Below are 23,896 nucleotides of genomic sequence, written 5' to 3'. Positions count from 1 at the left end.
TATATGTCCTGACTAAAAATAATTTTTCAAAGTCTAAATTTTAAAAACACCACTATCATCCCTGTGTTTTAAGAGCTAGAGGTACTGAAATGCTAAAAATAGGCCCTAAACATATAGTGCTCTACACATATATTTTATACTAAACACATACTACATTATTATCTAGCTAAATTTTAGAGAACTGGAATATTTGAGTGATCCAGATTTTTCACACTAGGCTTTAAGTTATTTAAAGAATTGGTCAGTTTCAATTCTAAGCATTTAACACTAAACATATATCTATTCAGTGTGATAGACTAACAGACTCACTATTATATAAAAGCCTATGGTCTGTCATAATGATCTTTGTAAATAAATGTTTACTGTCTCTACTGATAATTCTAACTTAAAGACAAATTCAAACAGCAAACATGGAGTAAAAATATAACTTTTGATTCGCTAGTAATGACATGGAATGTTATAAAGAATAGAAATCATCCCTCACTTTTCAACAATATAATACTTATTGAGTATCTACTATATGTTAGTATATATATATATATATATTATATGGTTTTAAGTTAGAATAACTCAATTATACCTATCACTATTTCATTTACTCAAAAGTTAGATGTTACAGTGTGTATTTGACAGAAGAATAAACAGACACCGAGAGGGTACGTGACTTGCTCAAGATTACCTAGAAGAATCAGGAATATAAACCTGTAGGTTTCAGCCTACCTTCATTTCGGCTGTGTCTCATTTGCACGTTGTAATGTTTCACATAGTATATATTTTTAAATAAGTTAATTCTTAAATTCACTAGGTGGCGTTACTCTTATGAACTCTACAGTGACATCTTTTGTAATACAAATAAATACTTACCTCTTATATTTTGTAAATAGTTTCCTTATTTTGGAATTTCTGAAAACAGCTACTCTGTATATATGATGTCTTTAAAAATACTAGATATAATGGGAGTAAAAGAAAAACAGGCTTTGTTTAAGCAAAAGTCATAACTATGAGGTGGCAGGACTTTTAAGCACTTTTATGCTGTTATGTCTTACAGAGTGAGGACATTTATTTTATTCATAATAGAAAGCAGACAGTCTTTATTCATTATATATGTTATGGCAGATATAGTAAAAGTATGTTAAGTATAGTGAAGATCTAACGCTGTAAATACTATATTAAGGAGGAATATTTGCTTTGTTGCAAAGCTCTTTGATAGAAAATAGCTACATTGTTTTAAATAGCCACAATAATAATTTCTTCATTTCTAAAAGGCCTATGAAATTTATATCCCTCAATTTTAGTATATGTGCTGCCAAAGTGAGCACTCTATATCCCTCAAAAGCACCATGTTTCAACTATATCCTCTGAAGTTGTGATAATATATATTATAGAAATAAACCACAAAAAGGAGTGTCTTATCAAAAACACATTTAAATATTATCTAAAGTGAATTAAAGGAAAGAAAAAACTCTCAGTAGAATTGCCCTCAATTTACTAATAATTTGAACCAGTAGAAGTTAAATTAGAGTTTATCACCTTTTTAACAAAGAGCCTTTTCATATTTAACTGGTGGCCCCAAGGAGGATGCGAACCCACACAAACAGCTGTGCATTACCACAACTTTATAAATGTGATGAAAACAAAGAAAAGGAAATCCACAGCAGTGACTAACCACACTGTACATTCAAAACAATGACCACACTGAAAATCATTAAAGAGGCAGTCTGTTTACTTAGGTTTGGAACAATAGATGACATTTAACCCGACTTCTTTAATCCTTCTTTTGTTTACCTGCAAACAATCCTTTAGTTTACCTATAATATTAAAATATTAGAATGTTATGAATAATATTAGTAATTGACATTTAGAACAAAAAGCAGACAGCTAGACCAGTTGTGAGTCTAAGATCATTAAGTGATATCTGGAAGCATTTCTAAATGTGCCATGTATTCTGTATTCTCAAGCACACGTTTAAAAAAAATTCAAAAATAATGAATGAGAGTTTAATAGCTAACGATTAGATTCTTTTATAGAGAAAACTATGACTTATACACAAGAAAATAGAGTTACCAACGAGTTAAACATGCTAATTTTGAACATACTTATGTCTTGGCTTCCTTAAACTTACAAACTGCCAACAGATGTTTTTTTTCAAGTATTCCAATTTGCCAAGTTTTAACTTGGAATACATTTTTACACTAAAGTCAGAGTAATTTAATTAGAGAAACTTGGGCACGAAAAGCAAAGCAATAAGATTCATATCTTTCCTCATTTCAACATAAACAAATTACACTGAACTTGGATGGAGCTGCCAGCAGAAACTTTCATCTTACTGAGAAGAGGAAAACTCTCAGCAGCTGCACACATCTGCAAGGCTATCAGACAGATGCTGCCACCCCACGGAGGTCAATCCCAACACAAAACTGGGTCCTGTGTTCCCAGAACTGAATGGGTTGCTACCCTCCACAGACTTCCCAAACACTTGACAGAATGCCAGAGCGACTCATCGGCTGTCACTGCCAGCCACAATTTTAACAGCAGGAAAACAACCAACCGCCAAAGTATCAAACTAAAAGTTGCATCTCCTGTCTCTGACAAAAGAACCTTTCTCGTTGAGCCCTGTGATGTGTCATTGAACCCAGTAACTAGAGAGACTTCGTGTATCACGTTGCCAAGTGGTAAGAACTGTGCACATATTCGTGCCCAAGAAAGGAATGAAAAGGTAACTTTGAAATCCTGAATGGCTGGCCACTGACAATGCTACATTTCAAGAAGGGAAGGATCTCCTACCTGGAGCCCTCTTCGTCTTAGAATGCTGGACTCATCCATCTCCCCCTCCGCTTTCTCTGAGCCTCTCACAACAGTCTAGCCATGCTGTACTACCTCTACTTCAGCACGCTAATTCAGAGCCGGCAGCTGCTAAACACTTACATCACGCTCTAGCTGATTGGAGCCCGGAGTCAGCTGGTCCCGCTTAGTTATTCACTCCAGCAACTTCGGAGATCACGGATGCTTGCAGTTCGGTGGGAGAGCGCAGCAAGTGGGCTCAGACAACTAAAGCATTTATCCAGACGGAGGAGGCTCTTGCCTTTAGACAGGAAATCAGGGGATCCCTGTGTTTTCCTTCTTCTTCAAAATGCTCACTCTGGCATTCTAGGCGATCAGTAAGTGGCTTTCGGCTGTGGCTTCTGGTCAAGCCTCTTCTGAAGCAACTATAAGGTCAAAGTGGCTAAGTAAATCAGCGGTGACAGACACCTCTGTAAAAGGCAGCCGCTGACTGGGACGGTGAGAAACTGGGGCACAGCTGGCCAGCCAAGCAGCACCACCATGCCTGGAGCGCTCATCTCTTCTGATGGCATCAAAGAAAAAATGTAGCAGAACACACACGCTGCCGGAAAACCTGAAAACAGAGGGCTCAGGGTGGCTGCTCTCCAGACACAGAGGAACACTTTTACACCTCCCAGCGTGAAAGCCAATTCATTTACATAAATACCTCGCCAGTCAATTCCTAGCCTAAAGATGGAAATATTTTAGATTTTAATTTCCCTCAAGATAACAACTTAGTTCTGTTGATACCTGATCAAAATGTAAAAATGGAGAAGAAATTCTAAAAGCCATCATTAGTTGGAATATTAACCTATTTATAGTCTATAAGCCGCTAAAAAAAAAAAAAAAAAAAGATTCCCATCATGTGCAATTTCACAGTCTGTTTCAGCTTGTTTACGCCGCTCATCCTCATCTTATTTCAATTCAAAGCAACCAAGAGATGAATATTAAGTTTTCATTACTGGCCTGGCAAAGGAGGGACAATATGTGATACTACCAATTTATAATAAATTATTCCCCCTTGATTTCCATTCTAAAGATATTTAAATTGAGAGAATAGTTTGGCTCTGAAAGGCAAATACTAGGACTATCTGCAGTTCGTCCAAAATCCACCTCCTCTTTCAGTCAATCCATTAGACGAAGTCTTTTTCTTGCAGAAAAGATCGTCAGGAAAGCAGGCATAATTATTTTAAAAAATCAGTAATTCTTCATTTACCTAATCCAAATATCTAATGATTTCTAAATGTGAGGGTGGGGAGGGGAGTGTCTAGTTGTTCCTTACCCGTCCACCTGCTATTACACTAGCTTTTTGTCTCTCTCTGGCTGTCAACACACTATTAGGCTTGCTATCAATTGATTAGATTATGTCATTAAAAATAGCTCAGGGATTTATGAATCTAACCACTGAGGAAAATTGATTGCATTTTATGTTCCCTAACGGTCTGTGCATACATCTCCAGACATACAAAGAGAAATCTTGTCAAGAAATGCCACCACTAGGAGAGGCATCAGCAGAAAAGGGTGTCGGCGTGTTCTCCCACTTAGGCATGCTCATCTGATACCACTTAAGGAAGAAATCCCCAGAGAGTCTTTAGTTCTCTCTCATATGTGAAGAAGTAATGCCATCTCTAAAAGCAAAGAAAGCACCAAATGGGTCATCCTCAAGCTAAAATGTAACAACAAATTGTAGCATAAACAATTGTTAAACGATTTTTAAAAACTATATGTTTTTATTTCAAGGGAAGGGTAAAAAGAAAAGAAATGAAAAAAATTCTAAGGGCAGGGAGGGAGGAATGGGCTGGCTATCTGTGGATGATCTGCAAAGCTGGTCATCCCCATCCTTGATGGGCTCACCTGTACTTCAATCTTTTCCAGAAGAAAGACCTTTCTCCTCAATGAAAACAAAAGGAATGACAGTTGTTGCCCTTTTCCCCTCAAGTAACTCTCCTGAGAGAAAAGCATAAACAGTTCCCTGAATTTGAAGTGCTGCCCTAGACAAAGTGCTTTGGCAGTGGGTCAGAATATATTTACCAACTTTGAGTGTCATTGTTATCTGCACACGGAAACATAAGGAAGTCCTGATTTTAGGGAAAAAAAAAAATCTTGACCAAAGAAGCCGAACTTTTAAAAGCAAAAGCCAAGCATGGTGTTCTTATACACACTGTACACTGAGGACTGTGATTTTCATTGAGCCGGTCCTTCTAGAAAAAGTGTGATCTAATGGAGAACATCAAGTTCTTACTCAAGAGAGGGAAGGGAACAGACTTTTCCCCTGGAATAAAGATCACAGTTGCCAAGAGAGAAAAAAAAGTAGAAGTATCTTTTCTGTGACCAATTGAGTAAGCTAGTTGGAAGTACCATCAGAAGACATTTCGAGGACACACTGTCAAAAAGTCAGATGATGTGTACCCCAGATAAGTGGACTCTATGCATCCTAAGCACTTGGCAGCTACAGTTGTTTGGTGGGTGGGACTGATAAAAAGAAGTTTGGCTCAGGGCAAAAAGTATGTTTCTTAACAAAGAAATATTTTGAGATAAAAATCTAGGTTAGTATTCAACCATTAACTAAGTCTGAGATGAAGATTATGACTATTGCACCATCAAATCTGGTATGAAAAAATATTGATTACCTGTCAAAATGTATCACTCTGAGAAGTGATACACATACATTTTAAAGAAATAAAACCAGCCAGAGGCAAAAACATTTGGGACAAAAATGAAAGGCTGCTGAAAAATAACATCCAGCAATAATGGCTTAGCAGAGGGAATAGTAAAAGGAAAATTGCTACATTTACCCTCTGCTATATATTTTCTCATCAAGATAAGCCATGTGTTAAAATGCAATAAAAACTTCAAATGATGACACTATTCACAGGTAATAATTAGGATCGAGTCTAATTTCCATTAATAAACTCATTTTTTACTGTGATTTTATACGTTCATGAAATATGTTCACAATATTGTGAGTCAATTCACAAAGTACCACCTTGGATGTGTACTGCTTTTACATGTGTATTCAGATAAAATCTGGTAAACTTTCTCATTACTTATAATCTGAAGCCAGTAGCTCCATGGTCCTTGATTTGTTAAAAAGTTATTTTGTATGGATACACCACATGCTCACTCTATGGTAGGCATAGCTTACTTCATAGAATACTCAAAACCTATGGGCGTTGTAATAAGATTCAAATTTAATTTTATTAATTACTATAGTAAATGGCTCATGGAAACAAAAACAATATCAAATCCCAACAGAAAAGTCAAGGAAAGGGTGGGAAGAATTTACTCGCACACGTTTTCACAAAGGGGTAGCTTGAGATTCACTGTCCACAGTAATGCCATTTGCTGCAAGGAGACATACAGGTCTGTCACCTGATTTATATGATCAGCTATTTTTTCACAAATTTAGAAACAAGTTACCTCTCTTCGCTAGTTCCACATTGGTTATTTGAAAGCAAAAGTACCTTCTGATTTTACCGTCTCTTCAGCCACTGAATATTCACTGGGGAACCTCCGTGAGGAGTTTTGTAGAAATCAGAGATAGGGTATGTTTTTTCATACTTAACCTTGCGCCCTGCACCCCTGGGCTAACTCACTCCCTGCCAGCAAGCAGCCCAAGGGAGGCGATGGGTGAGGAGAGTGACAGGACCACTTCCTGGTGGAGGAGGAGGTTTCTCCCTCCACATCGGCCAGAGGAAAAAGAGTCAGAAGAGCTGTTACCAGTCCCTCGCCCCACAAGGCACAGTTCTCAGCGTGCTCGGGATGTGATTTCTAGAACCATCGCCACAATTTGTGGTGGGAGCTCCCTTCATGTTTTCTTGTGTCTATGTGGCAGCTGTCACTGCTTCTTAGCAGGGTAGACAAATAGCTACATACTGCATTAACCTCCATACCCTGTCCGTTACTTTTAGACAATAGACAAAAGTGTTCAAATGTATCTATTTAAGTTCATTTACAAGGAAAACTAAGCAGATATTATGGCCAAGTGGAAATATTCCTCCATTCATTCATTGATTACTTTTTTCACTCATAAGATGAATGCCAGTAGCCAATGAGTGTGCTGTATACTAACAAGGTAATATAAAGATCATAAAAAGTTACAAAGGAGAAACAGACCATTCGTGAGAATGCATATGTCTCCAATATTGTGAGTACAATTATACCTCTGTGTCAGTTTAAGTGGTAGCCTGGGACAAGTTATGGGGTATGGCTTCTACTTTCTTCTTAAATGTCTCGGGGCCTTTTGAGACTTCACTCTGAGTTTGAACAACTCTTCACCCTACTGGCTCTGAAATTATACAGTTCTAAATACAACACATTTATTTACAATTAAGTGAATTCCATAAAAAATAAGCACATCATTTCATTTGTTGTGCCAGGCATGACACACATCTCCACTAACGTGTGAGCTTTTGGTAGCTCTTGATTTTCCAGGCTGATACTCTTCATCTTTTCTGGAATTTACCATGGAGAGCATTCCTCAAAACCACTCTTTCCTTTCAGGAGAAATGACTCAAGGCAAGGCTGTTCACCCTGCTCTGAGCAGTGTGAGAAGAAGAAAGCCAGGGGAAACCCCAACCCTGACTGCTCCCTTCATTTTCCATAAGTCATGACTCTCCGGCATCCTTAGAAGAAAGTACCTGCACTGACAGCCAGTCCCTGTAGCTTGGGTAAAGTCCCTTAACTTCCCTGAGCTTTAGTTTCTCCTGTGGAAAATGAAGATGTTACTATGGGCTGAGGATCCAAGGGCTGGGCAAGAGGAGGGGGGTGGCCCTGCTGGGAAATTGGGAAACTTGTCCCACTGCCTTCGAGGTAAGAGTAACCCCTGCTTCTCACTCTGGACACCTGGTCCCTCTCTCCCAAGCCCATAGCCATGTCTCCAAACTCCCCTGCCTCCTCCAGGTCATTATCATTCCACCACGCGTCTGATTCACATGCCACTCAGCTACCTGCCTGGCTTCAGGCTCCTTCGCCCTTCCCAGGAACATTCGAGAAGCTGAGGGTTTGGCTGAGCTTCCCGGCCTCATCACCATTCTCCCAAGTCAGGAAGCAGAGCTCTGACACCTGGGACGTGCTGAAGCATAGGGGCCGAAATTCACATTACAGCCCTCGTGCTAACCCAGAGAACAGTTCAAACACTTGGCTAAGGTTGACACTCATCTTCATTCCTAGTATTAATACTGTAGTATTACAAAATTAATGTCCAATGGTATTATGTCTAATCTTTAGAAATATTTACTCTTTATCAAGTGAACCAGATACTTATCTCCAGTGTCTTCAATGCTTAAAAGTAAAAGGACACCTGGAAATAGGTTCCATTCTATTTAAAGTCCCAGGAGGTGTTATACTCAGGAACAAACAATGAAACCACAAATTGCCTTGTCCTATATTTTTAAATAGTCATTCAAAATTTTTAAATAAAATTCTAATCTCTACGGTCAACGAGGTTAAAAAATGTAGCATTCATGATGTATATGTCTTTTTCTCCCTTAAAGAAGAAAATTTTTAAACCTGTCAGGAAGAAGATTAAAACAAAGGGCGGGCTGCCTTCCAGGGAAAGATGGAATTTTTCCCATTCGGTAAAGAAAAGAGAAGATGTAACACCTACCCACCAACAATACACCAAAGTCTGAATTTATCCAGAGTGTAGCATTCTCTAAAACACATGTTTCATTTAGCAAAAATTGCAGGTGGGGTCAGTGGCAAGCATATGACTATAAAATATGCTGCATCCCACGCTTCCTGCATCTAGCTCCATTTTCCATCCCGCCCGTAATCATGAAGACTTTTTAAATGTATGCAATTGGTGATTTCTACAATGTAACATGCATGCATGATTATGCTTAAGGCTTTTCAAAAGAAAGCTATATTGTCTTGACGTTGCCATCACCTTTTTTTATCTAATTATTTTTGGCATAGTAGCCATCAAATCACTACTGACAATATGACAGGAATCATGGTATTGAAAAAATTACATCCTAGGAGGAAATAATAAAATATAAATCACATACATAATTTTCTTTTGAACATTTTAACAATGACACCCTCATATACATATGAAATATAGCAGACTATCCTCATAAATGCCCTAACATCAATCACAGCAGGAAAATATTCTCTACTTTGCGAACACACGGATCCAACAAAATATAGCATTTCTAATAAAACTGGGTAATACAACTTCATTTTTTCATACAAGAGCATTATGAAGTTCTGACAATTGGAAATAGCTTCAATATTTTTTTTAATTATGTCTCTTCTAAATAATACACAGCTAACACTGGGACCATGAACTAATAGTTAGCAAACCCCCATATTTCATATTAATATATAGATCAAGATGGGAGTAGATGAGTGAAGGGATATTGACAGTAGTGCCAATATAGGATGCCTACCAACTGCATGAACTTTAGAAACGAATGTGTCAGTATGTACGTAAATGGATGATAAAACTCCTGACATCATGAAGTATTTTATGAGCCTCTTAAATAAAGAGATAGTCCTAAAATTATTCCTAAAGTGATGAGATATCCCTTGAGATAAAAGATGAAGAAAGATTATTTTTAAAATTTTGAACACCATCATCTATATTTCAAGTATAGCTATTGAGTCAGATTATAAAAGCACTTTCAGGCGATACACATATTAAACTTTTTTTAATCTCACGGTGACAAGAAGCTAAGTTACAGTTTCAATGTACTGTTACCTAGCTAAACTTTAAAAAAAAAAAAGTAAACATAAGGTGGAAAAATAATCTGGAAAATCTTCTAAGGAGAAAAACGAAGCAAAGCACCTTGGAATTAAAAATCGAATTGACCGAAGGCAGAACGCTAAGTAAAATTAGGATGGGATTCCGTACTTGAAGTAATCAAGCATTCTTTCTACATCCACATGTTTATATTGACATGCATAACAATATAGATTTGAAGGCCCTTGTGCAAGTCGTTTTAAAGCTCACGATCATGTCCAGAGCTTTATTCTAGCTTAAGGCATCAGTTTACATTAACTCTGAGGTGTGAGCTAGAAACCTCATTCTGACCTTGTTTGCATCATGCACACAGAGCCAAGTGCTTCTGACGACTCTTCTACAAATATTGATGAGCCATATAGGTCTGAGAAGTATATACAAAAAATGATTTAAAAAAATAACTAGATTTCTTAAGCATGAAGAAGTCAAATGTTCCCCCTGAATCCTGTTTTTCATTCCACTACTCCCTACATTTTATTGGACTTTCTTTCTGTCATCCTGCAGTAACATGTCATCCAATTCAGAAGTGAATAGAAATGGGGCTATTGCCTGTAACTCGTTCTTAGTTGACAGAGAGTAAACATTCCTTGGGACTCAATCATATAACACAGTAAGCAATGTGTGCCCCACTTCTCTACGATATTAACCCTGTCTTCTGGCTTCCCTTAAATGTACCCTTTAGAGAAACACAAAATGTGCTCTGGATTCTACCTCATTAATCCTCATCAGTGTCTTGTAAAGTAGAAAGGGAAGAGACTAGTCCAATTTACCAACACGGAAAGTGTGGCAATGAGGTTAAAAGAAGAGCCCAAGGTCATGAAGACAGTAAAAAAAAAAAGGCAGAGCTAGGAAAAGAATTCAGACTTCTCAGGCCAGGTCCCATTGCCCAGATAGCAGCAATATTCCAAAATACCCCCTTTTCCTCTTCTATTTCATCATCCGCCCCACTATGACTCCAATAGTAATTCAAGGGCAAAGGCTGTCCTGAAAATTTTTCAAATAGACACACAAATAAATAAAAACCCAATGTGTGTGTACCCACACATACATATGCTTATAGAGGGAGAAACAGAAGCATTAATGAAGGTCACACCAAGGATATTTACTTATAGAGGAGTCACATTAAGCATTACCTGAAGACACAGTATTTCTATCTATCTAGTTCAGCAAGAGGATATTGGAAACATAGTCCTTAAATTACAAGTGCACAGACCATAGGTAAATCTGTTTTTCTGATTTTGGTTTTTAGCAGTGAAGTTTCTCTTGATACTACAAGACATACGATCATGCATTAATACTCAAAATACCATATGATTCTTGGGGTCAGGTTATGCAGTGAGTCCATGACTCTTCTCTAAGACCTCTCTCTGTTTTTCCTTTCTCAATCTCTTAGCTCAAGAAAAATAAACATTGTTTAGCTTTCTTAATAATATTTTAAAATTATAAATATAATAGATGTCTATAGGAGAACATCTGGAATATATAATAACACTCATAAAGGCATATCTGATTTTAATGTACAATAATTTATTATCCTTATTTGTTTTAAACATCAAAATATACATGCACCTTTATACATATAGGACCTGGAAATTTCTATTAAAAGCTGCCTTTAAAATAGCTCATAAAGTATAACTAATTGGTGGCTTTCTTTTAACTGAAATCGATATACAACAGTTTTTTCAAAAAATGACCGTAAATATTTAAAATCTTTACTCCTTCTGGTAGCTGATTTAATTTCTTAGATTTAATTTCTCTCTAGTCCATATGAAAATGCAGCAGAGGCCCTAGCACATTATCTTTAAAAATCGAGGAAATCTATCTCAAGTTTTACAGACTGATATAATGTCACTATTTTCTATTTGAAATCCCCAGCTCATTCATTTATATTCATTAATCTTAATGATATCATTAATGCACAATGTGTTTCACAGAAACGAATTATATTTTGCCAGAATCAAACATTAACAATTATGCCTCCCATTACTACCTAATAAAATAAAATAAAATTTTAAAAGTCTCTCACATGTCGATGAATATTTTGGTATGGAAAGTGATTTGCATTTTTAATGCTACAATAAATTGACCAGATTATTACCAATTAGATAAATTAATATTCTTTAAGTTAGGCAATAGGGAATGATTCTGTTAGAAATCGACAACACTTTACACTCACTTCCTTGAGCTTTATTGAACATAAGCTTAGTCTTCCTTTGTCTCCTTATCTAAAGCTGGCTTTTGTGACTCAAGCTAATACCACACAACAGAACACATTCCTTTTTAATTTTATATACTTATCATTGCTTTAAGAAAAGACAGGAGGTTAGGAAATCTATACTCTTCAAGTAAAGGAGAAATACCTACCCAGGCAGTAAAAATGCCCTGAGTCAGAAATGCATGAATCAATTTGTTTAAATCGTTGTATTACTACATATATATCTTATCCCCTTGATTTCAAAACAAATCGCTAAGCATCTACTACGAATCAGGCATTAAGATGAATGTGAAATAGAAAGAAAAAAAGACTCAGTCCCTCCGGAATGCAGTCATGGCATCCCAAGACAGATGAATAAATAAAGTAAGTACAGGGAGACCGGTGGAGACACAGGGACGTACAGCCGAGGTGCTATTGCTGCACAAGTACCCAGGAGGATGAATTCAGAATAAAGGTTTTTTGAAAACGAGATAAATGGTGGCTCCCAAATTATCTGCACATTTAGAATCACTGGAAGATCTCTCACAAGTTCCAAAAACTAAAGTCACCTCCAGACCAATTAAATCACAATCTCTGGGGGTGGGCATCAGACACCAGTAGCTTGGGGAGCTCCCCTGGTGTTCAGACAAGTTTGGGAACCACTGGTCTAAAGGGCATAGCAATACTCAAGTGTTAGTAGTAACAGCCTCCTTACCAGCGAGTTCCTGTCATCTTCCCCATTAGTGATTAGTATACCTTGAGAAAAGGGCTGGGGAGACAGGTGATGGGAAATAGCAAGGCCAAGGAAGAACTGATTCCCACAGTCATAAAAAAAGTATAACTTTAATCTCTTTTCACCAAAGACTAGCATTTTCATGGGAAGACAACACACTTTTAGTATAACCTTCCCCTAAAATTGAAGTTCAGTGAACTGGATAAGTCCTATCTGCCTTGACCTTACTAAACACATTGCATGACTCAATTATTAAAAGCAAACAGGATCTTTCATCTTTTCCTTCTTGAGGTTTGTCTAATACCACTTGAACTCTAGAGATGATTTCATACCTCACCTGACAACCCTGAATGCCTGTCACCGCTCTCCTCTGAGACAGTAGGAAAGGACGTTTGTGAGGAGTCCATTAATTGTATTCTTTAACTGTCCTCTAAAGAAAACTAGATGCAAGAAGATGTGTGTATCCTGACTGTTTCAGCTACGGACAAAATTAATAGATTAAATCTGATTCCATTTTGTAAAACAATACACAGAGATTCTTTACCCTAAGCCCCATCAGAAAAACACAGATTTCTTTAGGGAAAAAAATATAATGAAATTCTAATACTTTACTAGAAGGCAGGATTTTTTAAAATCCTTATTTGCCTTAGAAATGCATGTTTTAGAAGGATGTTACTAATTTCGCTACTCAGTTTTTAGAGGTGATGCCTGCATTAAGAAGTGAAAATGTTGCTTCCTTTGTATGCTTCTGAAGATGTATCTTTAACCATCTTTGAGTATAGGAACCATAACTAATACACTCTCAGCATGGAGTTACTGATGTAGCTGTGGTGCTGAATTGTACATGCAGTAAGAGGTTCTAATAATACATTGCAGCAATGTGAAGTTTATTCCTTCAAGAAGTTTCACCTAATATGTTCCACTAAAATGTTTTTTTTTTATTTTTTAATTATAGTTGATATTATAATATTATACTATATTAGTTTCAGGTATACAACACAGTGGTTAGACATTTACATAACTTACAGAGTGGTCACCCTAATAAATCCACTAACCATTTGACACCATATATAGTTATTATAATATTATTGACTATATTCCCTATGCTATACTTTACATCCCTGAGGATTTGGTAACTACCAATTTGTACTTCTTAATCCCTTCAACTTTTTCACCCATCCCCCCAACCCTCTTCCCATCCGGTAAGAGGGAAGTATCTATGAGTTTCTGCTTTGTTTGTTCATTTATTTTATTCTTTAGATTCCACATATAAGTGATATCATATGGGATTTCTCTTTCTCTGTACAACTTGCTCTACTCAGCACAATACCCTCTAGATCCATCCATGTTGCTGCAGGTGGCAAGATTTTGTTCTTTTTTATGGCTGAGTAATATTCCATTGTATATATGTACCACCTCTCCTTAATCCATTCTTCCACTGATGGACACCTAGGTTGCCTCCATATCTTGGCTATTGTCAATATGCTGTATACAATGTTTTATGAAGTTACTGGAAGGAATTACTCCAGCTCAAGTGTACCACTTTCTAAATATAATTCAAATATATAAATCTAGGCTATCAAAATGTCTACCATTCTCTAAAATTCAAAATTCTGTTAAGATTAACAGAATTCTCTTACTCATAGCTGTGATCTGAAGCCCAAACATCATGGGAAAAAAATCTCCATGTGATATGATAAAGCACTGCAATTTCAGCTGGATGTTAGCTTTTTAAAAGAAAGTTCTTCTTGACAGTTTTCTTAGGAGAGAATTAGTTTTAAAAAGTTCAAATGGTTTTTTTCCGATTGACTTAGTAAATCACTTTGCACACTACACACATTATGGATACACCTTTTTTTCATTAAATTTATTGGGGTAACATTGGTTTATATCAGTACATAAGTTTCATCTTTTTAAGAATCCTCAACATATTAACGGCTGGCTATCCATTGCAAATGAGATTTGCTGATGTGCCACCTACTGGACAAAATACTATTTTCATCAGTGCACGTCACCTTGTTTCTTTCTTCTAGCTTTTAAAACTCCTGATTCTCTGAATTAATGGAAATGAAGATCAGCGAAAATATTTTTCAGAGGAAAATAATCTAACAAGAAACAGAGTCTGTCTCATCGAGGGTGCTCAAGGTGATGATGTTATGAATGATACTGAGCGGATTTCTGGGCTCTTTTGCGTATCTGTGGCTGCTCGTCATGCTTGATAGTCTAAAAGGAGACATAAGAGGACATTGCTTGCTCGAGACCAATGAAAAGGGAGACACAAGAGGACATTGCTTGTTTGAGACCAGGATGAAAGTGATCACTTTCCTACCAAGCTAATGATCCACCCAGAGATTCACCCAGCACTGACTATATAGAGTAACAAAGTCAGCTTTTTACAAATGCCTTAACCTCAATGGGATGCACACTGATCTTAAAGAGATATTTTAGTTTCATTGTTTGCTATTTGGCCAGGTAACATCGCTAAGCTCTGAAAAATATCTGAAGACCGCCCCCCCATTCCCTGAGGTGGTGAAAGGTGCCAGGCAAATACCACTGTCTTCATGTAAGGCTGCCCCTGGAAACCCATCTTTCCTCCTCATCCACATAGGCGGGGAATCAGGTGGAGGACGGAAAATGTTCAGCACCCCTCTCCCAAATTTCCAGGGGTGCTAGACGAGGAGGATAATTAAAGTCCTCCTCAGCTCTATCGACTATTCACGATGCCTTCCAAGGAAACCCTCCATTTTAAAAACAATGGAAGGGCACACTGTGCCTTTCTGATTTTGTCTCCCCTTCAGACTATTAGATTTGTACCTAACATTCCCTGCTCCACTACTAAATACTGCTTACCATGAACCCCTTCTTCTGTTTAAAACTATCAGAACAGAAAATTCTAGGTTCAGAGCTAGAACCACCCATTTCTTCTCAATGGGTGAAACATCTACCTAATGCCATTCAATTAGTTTTATGAAGTTGACAGGTACCTGTCTTCTGCTTTGCCCACTTGCATGATTTATAAGTGGAAACACACAACAATGTTGCCAGCCTCAGAGATACTTTGTTCAGAAGGAGAAACTGGAAGAAACTCTTTCTTACATCTGTCCTTCATTTAGGGAGGAGATACAGCTTAAAAACACAAGGACAGCAACTGAGCAACTGGGATCTATTCCAGGTTCTTCCAAAAAACTCTTGATTGCCCTTGGGAAAGTCATTCAATAAATCATTTTCTTTAATTTGTCTTAGTCTCAGAAGAAGAAAATACACCCGCCAGTTTTTACCCTCCAATATTTATTTTGGAAATTTTCAGACCTACAGAAAAGTTAAAAGAATACAATAAATATGCTTATACTCTTCACCTTGACTCACCAATTGTGAACTTTTTAAAATAATTTTTCCTATAAATATTTGTGAAAATGCGATGCAGACAAAAATTTCTTTTCAACTTAATAGAAAAATCTTGAGATGAAAAGCTCCCCATACGAAGGTGGTAAATGGTCAGTAACTATGCATTGAGCAAGATTTCTAAAGAATATTTTTTATCAGGAATCAGACTTCTTTAAAAACTTAGAATGGCAAAAGAGTTCTCATTAACATTTTCCAGGAAATGCTTCGATAAAGATGGTCAGTCTCAGCTGAACCCTAGAATCATTCTATTTCAGAGCTGGAAATCATCCATTTCAAACCCTTCATTTTAGAGATGTGAAAACTGAAACCTAGTGATACTGCTTCATACCACCATTCTCCTTTTATCTGCTATAAATAATACACTTCATTACAAGACAGTGAGGACTTTAGAAGGAAAATGAGAGAACAGGAAAGATGGGGAAGAAAGGGAGGAGGTAGCCAAGCATGGCCAAGGACAGCAGCTCCCAAACCCACTGACATTCACCAGCGGCCACACAGCATCACCACTTTCCAAGGGCAATGCAGGAGAACTTTCTATTCCAAAACTCTCAGAATTCTCCTTTTAATCCGCAGCCTTACATCCCCCTACCCAAAAGGTCTGACTTTGCTTCACATTTTGCAAGCACATCTATTTTTCCTCTTTATGCTGTTAATGTTTCTTCTGAGTAATTATTAAACACAGGCTCTATCAGAGCAAAGATTTGGTCACAGCTAATGAAGCTTTACCACATGTGGCTTTGCAAGATTACTACCTCTCTAAGCAAACATAGGCCTGGGCCCTCTTGAGGATACACAATGCAAGTTTTATGTTTCCTGAGCCAAGGTTCAAGGCTTTGTGTTAGAGATGAGATTTCCTCTGTTATTTTGGTCTTCTGCTCAAGAAATGCTAATCCTTTTTTTTCCCTCCCATAAAATTATCAATGGCCACTTTCAAAATCTCTGAATCAATAAGAATAATTCAGCAGCAGAATGTTAATTTTCAGGAATACATCTTCTATCGATTGGTTCGTGGCATACTTTCTGGTCTCGTGTGGCTCCGTGGTCAGCTAGGCACTCACTGGATGTACTGCAATGATACTTATTGACAGAAGGCTGTCTGGTGCAGAACATCACACTACTATCCAACTGGCACGCTCTGGCCTTTATTTGTTGTTTGCTGTTTCCTGCCTTCTGCCTCAAACACAGACCTAGACTGTGGATAAGGAGCAGTGTACGGTCAGCCATTCAGTTGCTTTATTTGTAAAATTAGAGTGCTTCTGAACCCCTTTGCAAAATGCTCTGAAGTACTTTGATAAATTATAGCACCAGCACACAATTATGGTATTGATTCCGAAAGTTGTCAGGTTCTCTGCCAGTCCCTGTTGCATTTGCAACTATCTTTTTAATATCTTTTCTCCTTTCTTAGGAATATGTCCAAAACCCTGACAAGTACCATTTTTTAAGGAGTATACAATGCCTTCATCTTTTGAATAGATCTTTTTATACCTCTTAATGTGTCCATTTTCCTCCTTTACAAACCACTGCACTAGGACCCAAGACAGGACTAAATCAAGATGTTGACCAGATTATAGTTTCCTGACTTGAATGACTACTAAATGCTTACGATAACAGGTGTTAACCTACCCAGAATGTTTTATCAAGACATCAGAAACACTCTGAAGCTTTCCCAAGCCTTGATATGCATCCAACTTACTTGAATAAATACCAAAAAAAGTGGCAAAGGAGGGGGGGTGCATAGAAGAGCAAAGTACCTATTTTTCAGCATTTCCTGGATCATTTTCTCAGTTGAAGTTTGAACGTGTTTACATGAGTCTGTCTTTTAAGTGTTTTTCACTCTGAAAACACATCCATATACAAAGAATAGAGCTGTTTTTTTCCCACTGCCACCTTAAAATGCTATCATTAAAAAAAAAAAAAAAGAGTACTGATATAGAGTAATATATGATGTTTCCTAATTCTCAAGGCTGCATGTGGCCGTAAACTATTTACTTCTTGCCACAGCCAGGCTGGGGTCCTCAGAAGCAGCGGCGGGGGCAGCAGGGCTCAGGACCAGCCATCAGGGAGCATGGGCAGCAGCACAGAGAAGCCAACGTGGGCCGCTTCCGCCTGGCAGATTCTCTGGGCCTCTGCCCGGTTGCTGTAGTTGCTTGGCCCTCCTCTATTCCAGAAATTCATCATCTGGAAAACCCCTGGCGATGCTTTTCCTGTTAACAGTGACACTTAGAAAGACAGAGGGAATGGACACATGGTTCTGTGGAGCAAGAGCAGCATTCTCAGAGTTTCTGCTCTCACAGTAAAGATCTTTGGGAGTGGGGGGACTCAAAAACCCTTTCCCATCCCATTTTGCTAACTCTCTTTTCTTAAGTTCAGCCACATGTGTGGATTGGGACCTTTGCATACCACCAAAACCCTATCGCAGTCATTAGAGAACTGTGAGGGTGGAGGCAGAGGAAGGTAGAGCTAGAGAGCAGAGGGACAGCACCTTTTCTGGAATTACTGCCAGTAGACTCAATACCAGGAACATTGAAGGAGAAGACAGGCAGCCAGATGTACCACTTCTGTGGTGACAGTCCCAATTCATGTTTTTGAGCATGTTGACTGGCTATTTACATGTTCATCAAACCATTTCCTTTTGTGTCTGACTACACAGCTAGAATACATTTCCCAGCCTCTCTTGCGGTTGGGTGTGGTCACAAGACTGAGTTCAGGACAGTAGACTATAGGGCAGATGAGTGCCACTCTCTAAGATTTGGCCCATGAACACTTTCCATGCAGTCTTTCACAATAAACTATCACTATTTGGGTGCTAACACCCAGTGAGACCTTGGAAGGGACATAAACATGGCAGAACTTCTATCAGCTTGAGTCCCTGAATGACCACATGAAACAGAGCACACCTCTGACAAAAATGGCCTATAGGTGAAGAAGAAATAAACTTCTATTGCTTATTGAAATAAATAACAACAGTAAATAAGTTTCTAAGGCAGTGAAACTCTGAGTGTATTTGTTAGGACAGCTAGCATTTCTTTAACACAACCCGATCACTCCAAGTCATCCTGATTGCGCACTGGGAGAAAACTTACCTCACCAATAACTACAGATCATCCTGCAACTAAAACTAATGGTATGCAAGCATTCTCACAGCCGATGTGACAAGGGTCAGAGGTGCAGGGCTTTCAAACTAGTTTGAGAGTCCACCCCCTCTAGATTGGTTGGGCAATTTATATGATGGTGTTTCCACGTGATGAAATACTGTGCCACCATTAAAAGGGACACAGCAGAGCTGTATGTTCTGACAATTTAATTCAACATGAGAGATCCTCATATTGAATTAAAAAGTGAAGCTTAGTTTATAAAAATTTTTATAATATTTATTTATGGAGACATATACATAATTTTTTTCTTCAACAACCAAAAAGAAAAAATTAGCAATGGGTTACCTTTGGAGAGAGGGACAAGGAGCAGTCATGAATCCCTTTTCATTTTATAACTTTCTGTATTCTTGGAATTTTCTAAAATTGCATTTTTATAAAAATGTCACAGGGGTAACAACACTGTGGGCTATATAATTTTTTCTTTTTCACATTTGTGTATTAAAAAATAGTTACCGTAAAATGTAAATGAGCTTTTCTTTTTCCCCTCCTCCCAGGCAGATTATTCCTCAAATGAGGACACTGTGAGATTGTTGGTGATCGACTGCCAATCTTAACTATACAGTTCCACATTTGTATTAACGTAACTAATGGCCATAAGGTTCCCCTATTTGTTTATTAGAAAAGTAATATGGCAAGAGCATTTCTGATTAGCTATCAAAGAGGAAACGCCTGAAGACCCAACTCTATGTAAGTTCTTTCCCAGATGAATTAATACTCCTTTCCCTCGGCTTCCAATGCTATTTGTCTAAATGCCACATTTGTGGGCACGGGGAAGCACTTCAGCTTCAAACTCTGGAGAAAGGCACCGAGAAAGAAAAATGCAGGGTGAAGGGAGCATATGCGAGCGCACAGGTCAGCTCTGCTGGGTCTACAGTTAGGAATGATCTCTGCTAACCCTGGGAGGAATTCTGGGTCTCATTTAAAAGATATCCTCCAGAAAAGGAGTACCCCTTCAACTTGCACATTCCCCAGTAAAGTACAAAAAATGCATCTTACAATGCAGAGTCTGGCTTATCTCTTTTGCTTAGGTTTAATTATCATAGCAGTGGAGAAAAGGCTGACCCGCGACACAGGCACCACATCCAATACAATGCAGGTGCTCGCTGAGCTGTTTGATATTTTGTTTAAATCAACTGAACAATAATTCCATCAGAACACAGAAGTTAAGGCAGAGAGAATACGTGTTTAAATATTCTGAGATAAATAGTTTGTGCTATGGTATCAAGCGCCACGACCAAACGTAGGGCAAAGAGGATGCTGTTAGTGTAGGTGCTGTTTCCAAAGCACCTTGGGTGTGCTGGCCCTGATCTAGGACAACAGAGGACACAAGGACATGGCTCTGCTGGACTTCCAAGCAACTAAAGTTTCATGGGGGAACGGACAGGTTTAAAAAAATCACAACTAGCCAAACATTCTAACAAAATTATATATATATATATATATATATATATATATATAAATCTAAACACTTTCCTGTGCTTAATTTCAACTCTGCATTATCTTTATCTTTAAAGTATTCTGAACCAGGAAACAACATGATTTATTTGATTTGGGGCTGTATATTTGACATCAGCGTGAAACCGAGTTGCTCAAAAATGAACTCAGAGCTTCATAAACCAGAGGACTGCCAAGAACTAGGAGAACAAGGCCAATAATTTAGCATTTCCATTCCTGCATTCTTCCAGCAGTCTTACCCACCACCTCTAGTGGGCATTCCTTAAAAAAAAAAAAAAATCACCAACAAAAAACTTCAGGCTACATTTTTAAAGCAATGCTCCTTGCAACAACATTCCACTGGACAAAACACAACTGAAAAATTCGATTCATGTCTCTGGCTTCGCAAATAGGAGACCACTGAAGAACTTAGGAAGAAAATGCATTGGTCATTTTCACTTCATGAGAGTCTGAGCAGTTTAAAACACCCTTGGAAACAGAAGAAAGAGCAAGGAGAGACACACATTTTAGAGACGAGGGCCACATGCTAAACATTATTCTTGGGACAGCAATCAACTGTTCTTTTCTATTCTAGCCTCAAGGCAGAGGGAGGTAGATGCTGCCATCTAGAGATATCTTTGATATTAATGCAGCAAGCACAAAAAGGCTGATGGCAGTGGAAGACTTCATAGTCTTAGGGAAGGAGCTGCCTGAGAGACACATTCTTTCAGAACCAGGCCCCCCACTTATTTGAGGAGAAGGCATATGAGGAAATGCCCCCACCCGACACAGCATCCTCAGCAGCACAGTTCCCATGGGCAGAGAAATATAAATTCCCCTGTGATAGGAAAGCTGGGCACGAGGTATTAAGAGAATGAGAGAGAAGAGATCACATGAATAAAAAATAGGTAGCTACGGTCAGACGGGCACTGGGACAAAGGGTTAGCACCTGCTGAGATAAGGAAACACTTCAAGCTCCACTGCTAGAGATATGAACTACAAAAGAAGAAAATGGGCAGAAAAAAAACCAGAGGGTGAAATCAAAATCAGAAAGGTAATCAGCCCAAGGCTTACATCTTGGGAAAAACAAGAGATGTGAGCAATGAAAAGTGCATGCATGCTGTCACAAGTTACTGGGATGCACAAAAAGAAAAATCTACACTTAGAGAAAAGATGTTAGGGATGGTTGTATATTATGCATGATTTTTACCTCTACCTTTAAGAAAATTTCCTACATTTCCCATCTTATGATAGAAAAACAACTTTTTAAAATAAAAAAATAAATAACACAGAAGTTTTCTAATCCTGAATTTCCCACTTAGATTCCTGGGATAGAAAGCTAAATAAAGTTTTACTTGATCAAAGATGGGGTTTCATTGCCTTGTTTGCAGATTCCCAGTCTTCTCTCTTAATGAAGAGCTTTCGGCACTGACAGGCTTAGATGATGATCAAAATTCAGACACAAGTTTGTCATATCCTTCAGCCTTGTGGGGCAGGTTATATAAGCTTAAGACTTTAGCGAGAACTGTTACCCCCAGCAACTTCAGCTGCATCTAGTTAATTTCAAATTTGTTTAAAATGCCAGACAAATGGGGACCATTCAGTCCTGTTCAAGCCTCTCCCTGCTCTGACAAGAAGAGGAGTCCAAGGGTTGTCAGGCATGATGGATGAGGGGAATTACTCCTTGTATGCTGTCAGTGCCCATCCCCCTTTGCACACACCCTCGTCAGCACAAGAGGCAGAAGATGTTCTGAATAAGTAAGAATAAAGGCAGTTTGGGAAAAGAGCTCATACCAGCAAAGTAGCACAATATTAACTTTTTACTTCTCCTCCTGTTGGCTCTGTGACACTGTCATCAAAAGAAAGTTTCCACACAGAGGATATCTCTACAGCTAGAGTGGCATTGGTGGCATTTATGATTTCACAACTGTAAGTGATAAAAAAGCCTAGTCACTCCCTTCACGAAATCAAGGCAGTAGCCACTGAGATTGACAAAGGAGGCAAATCTCCACAAGTAGAGGGAGTGCTGGACCTCATAATCCGAACCCCTGTCCCTGAAAATATCCCCAACCTTTGCAGACTGTTGTCAGCAGGCTCCAGTTTCCTATGTTGGTGGCTGCAGTAATCAGTGAGTCTTGCTCCAGGGAACAGCAAGGTCCAGGGCGATGTGTCGCATAACTCCATGAGCACCTCCCACATCTACGCCTGAGCTGGTGCTGATGCTGCCCAGTGCGCAGATCGGAAGGATGAACCTGGAAACCTGACAGAAGTGGCTTCTCTCCCCACTGATAACCCAGAAGAACTATAATTTTTGAAAAGTAGCGGATCTTTAATATTTTCACAAGGGATGATTCACTTTCTCTCACGGATTTTTCAAAGAAAGTGAAGTTATTTCCAGAGATAGAAAAAAACCAAAATGAGGGGCATTCTTTTAAATGCAACTGAAAATAAATTTAACTACAAACAGTTATGAAGCTGCCCTACCAGCCCTACTAGATGTTAAAACTTGTATGAAACTATAAGAATTAGCTGAATTGTTCTTTTCTTCCTAAAAAAAATAAGTTCCAAATAAATTAGATACTTAAACATTAAAAATTAACCCATAAAGATATAAGGAAAAAAATATATGATAAGATTGTTAGAATCTGAGAAGAAAAAAAATCCTTTTCTAAGCAGGACATGAAATCCAAAAGCCATTCAAAATTCATAAAAGAGACAAACCTCTGGCAAAATTAATTAAGGGAAAAAAGAGGGAGAGAAGACACAACTAAACAATACTAAAAATGAGAAAGGAGTCAAAACTTCAGATGCCACACACAAATATAATTTTCAAACATAGATTAAATGAACAAATTCACACAGATGTCAAAATATCAAATCGACTAGAGAAGAAATTAAAAATCTGAATAGTCTTATAACCATTAAAAAATTGAATCTATCAAAAGTGCCCCTGCAAAGAAATTATCAGGTCCAGATGGCTGTATAGGCAGCATTCAGAATAGTCAAGAAACAGAACGAACCTTCCCCGTGGAAGAAAAAATTATTGTGTAGCAAATATTGCCTCCTCCTACTCTCCACCTTACTGAAGCTCAATTTAACCATGTGGCTTGCTTTAGCCAATGGGCGGAAGTAATACTGTATCAGTTCCAAGTCTAGTTCTTAAGAAGTATTCAGTGTTTCTGCTCATCCCTCTAGGAATTTCCAGCCTTCAGCATGAGAAAAACCAAACAACAGGTAAGTGCTGCCTTTTATCCTGGGTCCTTGAAGTAAGGCATGTAGAGGAGACATGACTCTGACCTGCAATCCAGAGGTAAGCCAACCCAATCCACAGATCTGCAACCCAAAGCAGCCACCCTCGCCAACCCACACATCCATAGCAGGAAATAAATACAGGAAAATTGTGGTTT

General features: G+C 38.2%; 1 protein-coding gene across 8 annotated transcripts in view; it reads right to left on the bottom strand.

The window, feature by feature from the left end:
* Positions 1–23,896, bottom strand: part of MAST4 (microtubule associated serine/threonine kinase family member 4) — a 513,739-nt gene that overhangs the window by 305,167 nt on the left and 184,676 nt on the right. For 3 of the 8 annotated variants that reach the window (XM_039870103.1, XM_039870108.1, XM_039870110.1), the window contains exon 1: positions 2,785–2,894. The exons of 4 other annotated variants lie outside the window; for them this stretch is intronic. In XM_039870103.1, the coding sequence (XP_039726037.1) occupies positions 2,785–2,823 (39 nt within the window). In that variant the 5' untranslated portion in view covers positions 2,824–2,894. Of the gene's footprint in view, positions 1–2,784; positions 2,895–23,896 lie in introns of those variants that run through there. One more of the 8 variants, XM_039870105.1, reaches the window with a different exon arrangement.

This window comes from Pteropus medius, unplaced genomic scaffold (genome assembly GCF_902729225.1).
Source record: "Pteropus medius unplaced genomic scaffold, Ma_sr-lr_union100, whole genome shotgun sequence".
NCBI lineage: Eukaryota > Metazoa > Chordata > Mammalia > Chiroptera > Pteropodidae > Pteropus > Pteropus medius.
Note: the sequence above shows the minus strand (reverse complement) of the source record. Positions and strands in the feature narration are given on the sequence as shown.